At 46.1% G+C, this 12,015-nt stretch overlaps 1 protein-coding gene across 3 annotated transcripts in view; it reads right to left on the reverse strand.

Moving 5' to 3' along the window:
- Positions 1-12,015, reverse strand: part of VWA8 (von Willebrand factor A domain containing 8) — a 678,220-nt gene that overhangs the window by 635,947 nt on the left and 30,258 nt on the right. For all 3 annotated transcript variants that reach the window (XM_077483183.1, XM_077483182.1, XM_077483184.1), the window contains exon 3: positions 560-637. In XM_077483183.1, coding sequence (XP_077339309.1) covers positions 560-637 — 78 coding nt within the window. The remainder of the gene's footprint in view (positions 1-559; positions 638-12,015) is intronic.

Genomic DNA, 12,015 nt, shown 5'->3' on the forward strand with positions numbered 1-12,015 from the left:
ATTTATTATAGCAAAAAGTAAATAATGCTTTTTTTCAAAATTGATGCTTTTTTTTGTTTATAGCGCAAAAAATAAAAACCGCAGAGGTGATCAAATACCACCAAAAAATAGCTCTATTTGTGGGGAAAAAATGAATTTTGTTTGGGTGCAACGTCGCACAACCATGCAATTGTCAGTTAAACTATGTAGTGCCGAATCACAAAAAAGTGCTCTGGTCAGGAAGGGGGTCAAATCTTCCAGGGCTGAAGTGGTTAAACAGAATATGAGGTGCTTATACAAGCTTAATAGCATAGGCTTCCTGTACTTACCTTTCCATCACTTTCTTGCCACCGGAGCCCTAGAATTGGGGGAACAGGGATGGCAGGGAATACTTGACTACTGGACACTGCCCATAACATTTACCTAACCCTGCAAGAAAGGTTATCTTGCAAAAGTATTTCTAGGAGCTCTGGCAGTAGAGGAGCACTGGAAAGGTAAGTATAGAATGCCTCCTATATAATCAAGCTGTTATTTTGCCTATTCATACTTCTATTACAGACATGAAATCAAAGAGACTTACTGTAACTCTGAGGTACCAGTTCTGGATTTCTTGGATCTTTTATTGTATAGGATACATCTCCAATGTTAATAATATCACCTAAAGAAATAAAGCAGAAAAAAACTATTTTTAATATATGAGCAGCATGCCCAATGCAGCCCCAACACAAGAACAAGTCATTCTTTATGTCCTATGCCTTCAGTTTTTTCAGTTAAAAAAAAAAAACAAAATGTTCTGCATCACATTCCAACAAACTGTAATGTATCTCACACTGCAGTGCATTAGGAATGCCATAAAAGTTGTAAAAAAATAAAAATAAGGAAACAAGAAATCAATGTACTGCAGCACACAGAATTACATATGCACAACACACACCAGTGTGTATGCATTATGCACATATTAACATGCAAGCTCTAGTGTAAAGGGGTACAAATTATATTGTGTGGGCCTTTGAACATGTCAGGAGGCTGCACCTGAGGCCTTCTTTATTTACCAGGTTGACCACCACTGTTGTAAGAGCTTAATTCTGTTATGAATAGATTTGTTATTTTAATCAACAACGTTATAAGTTGGAAATTTTCCTAAACGTTTAACTAAAGGCAAAACTTTTTTTTACAAGTAGTTTTGGATAGAGTGAAAATATATTAACAGTAAGGCCCATTTCACACAGACGGATAGAATGGTGCTTTTGGCTGCAGATTTTCTAGTTTTCCACCGCAGCCAAAAAGCACACAATGCTTTCCTATGGCCCTATTCACACACAGCGTTTAGCTGCGATTTCATTACGTGCGGTTTGGTGTGAATAGCAAAAAATAAAATTGAATGCGCCCAGGTGTGATGTAGCGCAGCTATAAGCACATAACCACAGGTAATCACAGTCTTTTGTGCGTGAAAAAGCGTGAAAAAGCGTGAAAAAGCGTGAAAAAAAAAAAAAAAAAAAAAAAACACCCCAGAAGCACATCATAATCAGCAGGTGTACCTGGGAAATAACACAGGAAGTTGAGAGGGATAGTGGAAAGGGGAGAAGACAGCATGGTGGCAAGAGGCATCTCACATGAGGCCATTATAGCACTGGTGCATGCCCGACTGGAGTTATGGGACTCAGAATGCCCAGGATATGCCGGCCGAGTGCTGAAGAGAGCAAAGTGGGAGGAAGTCTACAAATATGTCACACCGAACTGGGACAAGATGTCTGCAACTGAACAGGATAACCGAGGTGAGTGCAAGGTTTGTGTCTATGCAGCAGGGTACACATGCATCATAGCGAAGATTATAACCCCCTAAATGACCAGGCCATTTTATAGCAATACAGCACTGGTACAAAAAAAGTAAATGAAAAGAAGGCTGCGGAGAGAAACGGAGCACCCTCAACTCGTCGCAGGCCTAACCCCCATGTAGAAGCTTTGTCATTTTTGAGTCGCACCACCGAGATGCGCGCATAAGTATATCCATTTATTTTACTTAGCGATTTGTGGCCAGTATAGCTGTATTCATGTTTAAATGTGTAATGTTGTTATTGTTACCTAGAACTGTGTCAAGTGTTCCTGCGAGAGCAAGCGCAAGGCGTGAAAGTTCGTCACCATCACCATCAGGAGACGCTGACACCAGTCAAGAAACCACAGAGACAGTGTCATCCCAAGAATATCATCCATCCACTCAAGAACCCGCAGTATGTATTTTCAATCGTCACAATCTCTGTCCACAAAAAAATGTATTAGTTACATTTTGAAAGGGCAGCTGGTGTTGGTACGTTCTTTAGAGGAGAAACAACAACGGCTTATTTTTGGGAAAAGTGTCACTTTAGTACTTCTGGCTTTGGAGGTCTTCAGTGAGATCAGTTTTTTGCGGCTAAACAAGTACCGTATTTAATCGGCTATAAACACGCACTATTTTCCCCTTAAAATCAGGGGAAAATCACGGGTGGGTGTTATACACCGATCCTCCGCGATTTCTGAGCGAGTTTTGGGCTCTGGGCAGCTTTCGGCCGCCTTTAGCCGTTATCGGCGGCTTTGGGAAAACCACGAGAAGAGCCGAGAGCGGACGAAAGCTGGCGAGTACGGCCAAAAGCCGCCGAGTACGGCCGAAGGCGGGCAAAAGCCACAGAGTACGGCCGAAGGCGGGCAAAAGCCACAGAGTACGGCCGAAGGTGGGGAAAAGCCACAGAGTACGGCCGAAGGCGGGGAAAAGCCACAGAGTACGGCCGAAGGCGGGCAAAAGCCACAGAGTATGGCCGAAGGCGGGCAAAAGCCACAGAGTACGGCCGAAGGCGGGCAAAAGCCGCCGAGAACTACCGGGCGCCGCCGAGATACACAGGACATTTCGACGGCACCATTTTTAAAAATAAAAGCTGACATTATCACTGAGGGGACAACAATGCACAAGGCTGCAATGACGGACAGGCTGCATGACGGACAGGCTGCATGACAAGGCTGCAAATAACACTGACAAGGCTTCAGATGGACACTGATAAGGCTGCATTGATGGGCATTTAAATGTAAGTTTTTTTTTTCCTTAAAATTCGCCCAAGGCACTCCCACAAATACTCCCACTCTACAGAGTCGAATGCCTTGGCAGTGTCCAGCGTCACCACGACCCTGGCACCGACCATCTCATGGCATGCTTGAAGGTTCATGTGTAATCTACGGATGTTCATTGCAGTGTTCTTACCCGGCATGAACCCAGTTTGGTCCAAATGAATCAGGGAGAGGATATGTGGGTTCAGCCATTATTTTTATGTCCACCTGGAGCAGAGAAAATCGGTCTGTAGGATTCAGGGAGGCGGGGGTCCTTTCCTGGCTTCGGGAGAACAACTATCGTCGCTTGCCATAGAGTATTGGGGAGGGATCCAGACTAGCACCTCTGAATATGCCGCATAAAAGTCTAACGGCAGCCCATCCTGCCCAGGGGCCTTAGATGCTGCTAGAGATGAAATTGCTGCCTCAACCTCCCCCTTGGTGAAGGGGAGCTCTAATTCTGCGACCTGAGCCACAGACAGTTGAGTGAACGGGACATTCCGCAGGAATGCCCGAGTCTCCTGCACCGTAACCGCCACTCGGGATGTATAGAATTCAGCATAGTATTGCCGAAATAGCTCGGCAACGGCCATCGGGTCCGATACCAGGGTATTATTCCTGCCTAGCAAGGATACCACCACCGGCGGCCTGGCATCCTGATGAGCCAGGTATGCCAGGAGCTTTCCCGCCCTCACACCCTGTTCAAAAATGCGTTGTTTTGAAAAAAAGTGTTTACGCCTGGCCTGCTCATAATGTAATTGATCTAGTACGCGTGTTTGTAGTTTGAGCGCCGAGGCGTTAGCCTGTGTGGGGTTAGACATAAAAGCATTCGTCGCCAATTCCAATTGTTCCGTCGCCTGTGGTGCGGCCGCTTTAGAGGCCCCCTTTAGTCTATTAATCCGGCTGATCAAAAAAGCACGAGCATGTATTTTGAATGCTTCCCATACTGCCCCCTTCGTTGCCGTACCCCTATTGACTTAAAAAAAATACCGCCATTCCCCCTTAAGGCCCCCCCCCTTCCCCCAACGCCTTCAGCCAAAAAGGGTTGAGGCACCAAGAGCGGGCCCCACCTGAGGGGCCAGGCGGATAGCAGCCCAGTAGGGAGCATGGTCCGAGAGGGATCTAGCGTGGTACCCCGCGTCCTCCACAGTGAGAGCAGGACATCAGACACAAGAATATAATCAATCCGGGACATAGTGGTGTGCGTTGCTGAGAAACAGGAAAATACAGTGGCGTCTGGGTTCCTATATCACCACACCTCAGTCAGTCAATGAGAACTCAGCCCAGAGAGTGCAGCCCAAGCTAGACTCCGTCGGGGTGGTCGGGTCAGTGTCACCTCGCAGTCTGTCCCTACGCGGATTTATGGTCATGTTGAAGTCCCCAAGCCATATGGCTGGGGTACCCGGATATTGGGCCATGTACGCCAGTCCCTCTGTAACCAAGCATGCAGAATATGGGGGTGGTATATACAGGGCTATAATAAGGTATTGCCTACTATATATAGTGCACTGCATAAATATAAACCGACCCTGCGGGTCCGTCCGCATAGAAATCAGGCCAAAATGCAACGTCTTAGCCACAAGAACCGAAACGCCGCGGGAATAGGGAGAATGAGTTGCATGGTACGGCCAGCCAACTCAAGGCCACCGCAGTGCAAGCCTGAGCTGGCCGGTCACGTGTGTCTCAATCAACACAACAATGTCAGCCTTGTAGGTCTTTAGGCAGCCGAATGTGGCAGTGCATTTAATTTTGTCCCTAATCCCGTGGACGTTCCACGTTAAAGAATTTAATGGCTGTCATTTATAGGTGACATTCTATCCCTGAACCTGGACAAGCGGACCGACCCCCAGGGTGTGCCCCCCTCACCCCCAGTCTCGCATGTATGACACAACTATTAAGGCATTCGATCCATCCCATGTATCATGAGCTCGCACACATACCACCATAAACACAACTTTTAACATATCCCCTAACAAAATTCCCCCCCTCCCTCCCCTACCCAGCCCTCAGCTCCCCCAACATAGCTGGAGCATACATCCCCAACCTATCAGGCCCTCGTTCGCACGCTATGCACAGACGGAGAGCCAGGCGACCGCCACCGGCCATTCAGCACAACCCCCTGCTCATGCGGCCAACGAGGTACCCGTCCTATCTAAGGGCGTCCACTCACTGAAGTGGCTACTGTGGCAGTTCCGTTGAGCCCATAGGTGCAATAGAGCCAACGGCCCCCGCCCCCGACTTGGCATACAAAGTATAGAATACGTAAAAGTCCAGATATAGTATGAAATGTCCATGTGCAATAGATATCAGCCATTCGGAGAATATACCAGAAAACAAATAATAATAAAAAAAAGGAGAAAAAAATAAGTATCAAAGCCATCCCCCTCTTCAGCAACAGTTCTGGTGCCCACAGCTAAGTATAACCCTTCCGATCCCGTTAGGCAGCATGATGCAAATGGCATATAGCGATAAGTCTAAGCTCTGCCTCTCAGCTCTACTGTAATGCGTCCCCAAGGAGTAGAGAACTGAGGCCCCTCGTCCATGAGCAAGGGCTCCTTACTGTCCCCATTTGCCAACCGGAAAAAAAAAAAGAAATAGAAAGAATTAAAAAAAAAATTTGACCCCACAACAACTAAACAGTGTCAGCAAAAAAGGAAGTATAGGGGGATCCGTCGGTACGGCATCAGTCAAAGAAGTGTCTTACCCCCATGAGGTAGCCCGGGCATTCTTCCTCTAGGCCGGATGGTTTCTAGCTGCTTCCCTCCTGTCCAGCCATTCCGTCGCATCCTCAAAAAAATGTGCACGATCCTCACCGATGATGCGGAGTATAGCATTGCGTATTTCAGGTGATGGGTCCTCAGTCGTCACTTGACCTCCACGAAACGGGCTCTCTGCTTTTGGACCTCCGCCGAGAAGTCTGGGAATACCATCAGGAGGCCAGCCTGGAAGGGTATATTACCCTTCTCCCTACTCAAGCGCAGAATGGCGTCTCGGTCCCGAAAGTTCGACAGCTTGGCGATGAACGTGCGTGGCGGCGCTCCCTCCGGTGGTCGCTTGGCGGGCATGCGATGCGCTCGCTCCACAACAAACGAGGTTGAAAAGGCCTCCCTGCCGTAGGTATTGATCAGCAGATTCTCCAGAAAGGTAGGTGGATCTTGGCCCTCGGCCCCCTCTGGTAGCCCCACGAAGCAAAGGTTCGACTGGCGGGCCCTATTCTCCAAATCATCTTGTTTCAGGATTAAGAGTTGTAGTTGTCGCTGTACCTCCGCGTGGGAGTGCTGGAGCGGGTGCAACACATCTTCAGCCTGGCTGATCCTATCCTCCGTTTCCTTGACACAGTCCCTGAGCTTGGTCATGTCCTGCCTTATCAGGGAAATATCCACCCGTATTTCCTCAATTTTGATGGTCAAGGACATCTGGCACATGGAGATGGCTTCAAGCACCTTGTTAGTGTCACTTTCCGTCTGCTGTTCCGCCCTCTGCGAGGAGGCGCCATCTTGGTCCCCGTCCTTATCGAGCCTCCGGTACTTTTCCAGAGAGGACAGGGCCACATTGTTTTTTTTTCGTCGGGGACATCGCTGTGTCAAGGCCAGGAGTGTCCAACAATCGTCCCGGGTAACCACTGGCAATGCACTGCCGGTTATAGGCTAGCAGGATGCCTGGTAAGGATAAGTCGAGAGCGGAGCTCAGCTCACATGCGACCTACACCATCGCCGTCCAGGCCACGCTCCCCCCCCCCCCCCCCAAAAAAAAACTCTGGTTTGACCGCATCCGGAGTATTCAGTCCTGGTCACCAATCCTCAGAACAGATGTGCTGGAGAGAGTCCAGAGAAGGGCAATAAAATTAATAAGGGGACTGGAGGACCTCAGTTACAAGGAACGACTACAAGCACTAAATTTATTCTCCCTGGAGAAGACACAGAGAGGAGATATGATAGCGGAATACAAATATCTCAATGATGATCCTAGCACAAGTTTGAAACTTTGTAGTCCCAGGGAGTGTAAGAAGACACGGACCACACAATGAGACTGGAAGAGAAGAAATTTAACCGTAAGCTGGGTAAGGGGTTTTTCACTGTCTGGTAGGTAAGGATATGGTACTCTCTTCCTACTGACGCCACAGATTGTGGAAGTATTGATAGTTTTAAAAGATTCTTGGATGTGCATCTTAGCAAACATACTATACAGGGATATGGGAAATGATTACAACAACTACACAAACACACACACCAACACAGGTTGAACTGGATGGGCTGTTGTCTTTAGTCAACCTTACCCATTATGTAACTATGATTAGAACCCCTGTCTTTTTTTTATTTTATTTGTTTTTATTGCTGTCTGTGTCCCCATTAGGGAGATTCACCCTCACCATTTGCCCTGTTTATTGCCATCATCGAAAGTAAAAGACAGACAATCTTAAATTTTGGGTCGACACTAGGACAGCAATAAAGGGAAAACCTTCCAAATAGGGACACTCGTTCTGGTGACCCTGATGACAACCTGGGATTTCTTTACTTTGAAGGGATAACCTCTCATTTTCTGTTTTGCCTATGGGACAGGAAGTGAAGGGAATTCTCCCCTATGGGACACAGATAGCAAAAACTGACAGGGGTTATAGCTCTACCTTACGCTAACAAAAATGAAAAAAGAAATGTTGCCTTTAGTTACACTTTAAATATCTCTGTTATGTGGTTCATATGCATGTATACAGCATACTCTAAGGACTTATTCACATCACTGCTTTGCACTAATGTGCATGCAACCTTATCTGCACCGCAGTACTATTCATTCTGAATGCCACCCCAACATACCTGCAGTGCAACGCATGGTAAAGTACTACCATGCATTTTGGTGCACTGCGAAAAAAAAATACTGCAGGTATGTTTTCTTGTTTGCTCTGGTGTGCTGGTAGCCCATTAAAAATGCAACACACCAAACACACTCTGGCCAGCAGAAGGAAGCCCAACTTGCACTGCAAGAGTTAAATACATGATTAGTACAGGGAGACAGGAATAGGAAAGAATATTTAACTACTTCAATACAGGGCACTTATACACCTTCCTGCCCAGACCAATTTTCAGCGCTGTTGCAATTTGAGTGACAATTGCGTGGTCATGCTACACTGTAAAAAACTAAATTTCATTTTATCATTTTGTTTTGGTGGCATTTGATCATCTCTGGGATTTTTATTTTCTGCTAAACAAATAAAACAAAGACCAAAAATTTTGAAAAAAAACAAAAAACTTTTTTTTTGTTTCTGTTACAAAACTTTGTAAATAAAGTATGTTTTCTCCTTCACTGATGGGCACTGATAAGGCGGCACTGATGATGGGCACTAACATGCGCGCACTTATATGTATACATATACACATACATTTCTCTGCCCTCATCCATCCGCCTCTAGCTCTGTGGCTCTCATTGGCCCTCCTATGACTCATCCCTCCCCCCTGCTGTTAAACTCTCACAAGAGTTAGAGAGAGAGCTGTGCATGAAGTCTTAAGACTTTTTACCAAACAAGAAACAGGAAGTGGGTTGTATAAGGTATTTACCGGCAGAAAAAAAATGTTTTACTATCCAAAGTTAAAACAACAAGGGCAGAGTCGCTTTAACTTATTCAATTTTCCTGCAAGCTTCCACCTAGTTGCATGACTGGTCCCCCAAAACCACTCCTCTTCATCTTTCCTCCAGCTGCAGGCTTTCCGATGTCATCATGTACAATGTAGGACCAGAAGTCCTGACATCCTTATGTGCATTGTACACAACGATGTCAAGGGCCCACCCCCATTGTAAAGAGGGTGTCGTCGACCAAGGGAATAGGGTATAAAGATAAAAATGACTGCTTATTCTAAACCCCCTGGAAAAACTGAGCATTTAAAACTTTCAGCACAGGTGGGGCCCACAGTAAGGGTAATTTTTACAGGTGACTAGATTTCAGCTTTCATTTTAAAAGTAGAAAGAGATGCAAGTTTGTTCACCATGTATCCTTACAGGTTTTATGTGATGGGTAACTAGTGTTGAGAACATAATAACTGAGCTGTGACAACTGCTGCCCCGTCTATTGCATGACCTCATCCTGTCAACAGGCACTAGGCTAAATTCGCAAAGCTATAGTACATAAGTTATTTGCAATAACAATCATTTCGGAGCTTGTGTCTGTCTTTTTTCAGTTTTTATCGCTCTCATTTCTGAAAAAAAAATTCATTTTGGCAAAAAAATAAAATAAACATTTACCAGACGCTACCATATGACTAAAAATTGACACCGTGTCTGTGTTCTATCAAGAAATGCCATCCATCGAAAAAAGCCTCCGATGGGTCTGCGCATGTGCAGTACGCAAGGTCACTCCAGCTGATATGTTGATCAGCTGGCGTGACGTCAACAAGGAGCAGATCATCGGAGGCAGTATCTGATAATCTGCTAAGTTGCACGGCGGCATGAGTGTGCTTAATGCCGGGTTTTGGCTGTGTATAAGGGCAAGTTAAAACACACCCACAGCCCACCCCGCAACAGTGAGGCAAAATCTGACAATTACATTCTCCCTCAGCGCTTAGCAGATCATCGGATACTGCCTCCAGAGGGCATTTCTTGATAGGTCACCCTGCAACAATGAAACTGTTCAGTGAGCACCACACTAGAACGCCCTCGGCATAAAGTTGCTGTCTCCATTTACTGTGTGCAGATAACAAAAATATAAATAATATCGTTAAGTAGTAACTGATGACATAAGATAATATATTTTAGTGATATATTACATTGTAAATTACCTTAGGTATACACAGTATATTGCATGTTGAAGATTAGAAAGATTAGTAAAAATTATACGTATGCCAAAAAATGTTAACTGATTTATTTTCTAAGCATTAATAATCAACCAGGATAAAATCTTAAATATACATTTCTTTGGGCATTTAATTATCACAGGGTTTTTAATATTTTACAGTATAAAAAAGGAAAACAATTGAAACTTTAGAAAAAAGAAAAAACTGTTATAAACATGAATAAATAATTGTTCTTTGTAAATGTAGGTCAAATTGTATTCTGCTACATTGCTTTGGTAAAAAAAATAACAGAAACAAAATGTATATTATTTAGAGGTTCTAAACAGCCAGGACAGTGAAAACACCTTTTGATCCCATTTTGGAAAGTAGACATACCAGGATATTTTGTAAGAGGCATTTGCCCAAATTTTTGGGGAAACTACATTTGTTTTTTCCCACAAAGTTGTCTTAATACATTTCTGACACACGGCATACTTAAAATTAAAGCCCAAACTGGGGGGAGACCAGGTAGCCCTAATAATAGTAAAGTAATGCTGTCCCAGGAAATTAAACCGCCAGGTACTAGTAAGGGTGGGGAATAACCGATATTAGATATAGATACCACTCTTAAGTATAGAAGCGGAGCTAAAAGGAGGAGTTGAGGGAGGGGACCGATCCTGCCCAGTACCTGGAGTCCCTTCTTGTCAAAACATATGGAAGAGAAGCATTCTCCGTGATGTTCGTGGTGGAACGCGCTCACCGCATCCCAATGAGGCCTGCACCACCCAGAGCGCCTCCCCGCACATTTATAGCGAAGTTCTTAAACTTCCGCTACCAGGACAAAATCCTGAGGCTTACCAGAGAAAAAGGCAACATTCAAGTGGAAAATACCAGAGTAGCAGTATTCCCGGATTTCTCCAGTGAAGTGCAAAGGAAGCGGTCCCTCTTCCAGGAAATCAAGCGGCGCCTCCGAGCACAACATCTAAAGTATGCCATGCTGTTCCCTGCCAGAATGCGGGTGGAGGACGGCTATGCCCAATTTTTTGAAGATCCAGCAGCGGTGACGGCGTGGCTGGACCAGCGGGGCAGGCCGGCCTAATACTCGAGTTGCCAGAAGTCCCGTGAGTATGCCTGCACTGGGACTACCTGTATTGTATATTGTGCAAGCCAAGACCTTTATTGTTGGGATCCGGGGAGTCCCCCTCTACAGGACTGGGGTGATGATTATGGTTCCCTCCTTCCCGTGGAGGAGATCGTCACTGGAACACTTGCCCCTGACACTATCATGGCCCCCCCCGGCGGGGTAAAGGGTGGGGAGGGTTGACTTTGCCCCGTTGGCCACCCCCTCCTGATGTTCACCATAGTGTTGGGCCACACCACGCACCTGGACATTGGGAGGGGTTGAAAGGGACTACCACACTATGCAACATGCTTTCATGGGACGTGGACTACTAAATTGTTCTTTTTGGGGGGGGTAAATGTTACAAGGTCGGGATTCACTGATCCAACACGCTTGGATACCATAGTTGTTCTTAAAGAGCCCCCCCCTGGATGCCTCTTGGATGGGGGAGGTACTGTTCCTCCATCTTGTGGGAGACCTGGTGGGCATGAGATGGGGTGTTTACCAGCACAGTTAATGCACTACTGGACCAGAGACTCCCTGAATGATGCCCGATCTGAGTTGTTATACAGCCCGGCGGCGGTGCAGCTTAGATGGCTGCCCTGTTTGGCAGCGCTCCGTGGCCCCTTTCATTGTAGACTGATTGCTGGGGCGGTGATGTGCACGGCTGGGTAGAGCAAGAAGGCCCTCAACTACCTTACAATCGTTACATGTGAAAGGCGTAGGGGGCTCACACGGTGGGTGCATAGGTATTACCGGGCCCTACCGCACCGTGGGACTCCCCTGATTGACAGTGTGAAGAGTTGCCTCCAGAGTAATGTTCTTACCCTGGTGTATTATGCACAGTAATGTTGTTTACGATGTATCTCCAGTTATGTTTATAAACTGGATGATAAGTGCTGGGGTTATGGTTGGGGATGATATGCTTTCAGCATGTTGGGGAGGTGTAGAGCTGGGTGGGAGGGGACAAGTTCAAAAGTTATGTTGTTGTTTTCAAGGGAAATATAAATTTTATGTATGCTGGCTGACATGTGGACAATGTGTGGGATGGGGGCTGGGCCACTGGTGTGTCCGACCGGGGAGTGA

This window comes from Lithobates pipiens, unplaced genomic scaffold, assembly GCF_037356315.1.
Source record: "Lithobates pipiens isolate NorthernLeopardFrog02 unplaced genomic scaffold, aLitPip1_a1.2 Scaffold_16, whole genome shotgun sequence".
In the NCBI taxonomy this organism is placed as follows: Eukaryota; Metazoa; Chordata; class Amphibia; order Anura; family Ranidae; genus Lithobates; species Lithobates pipiens.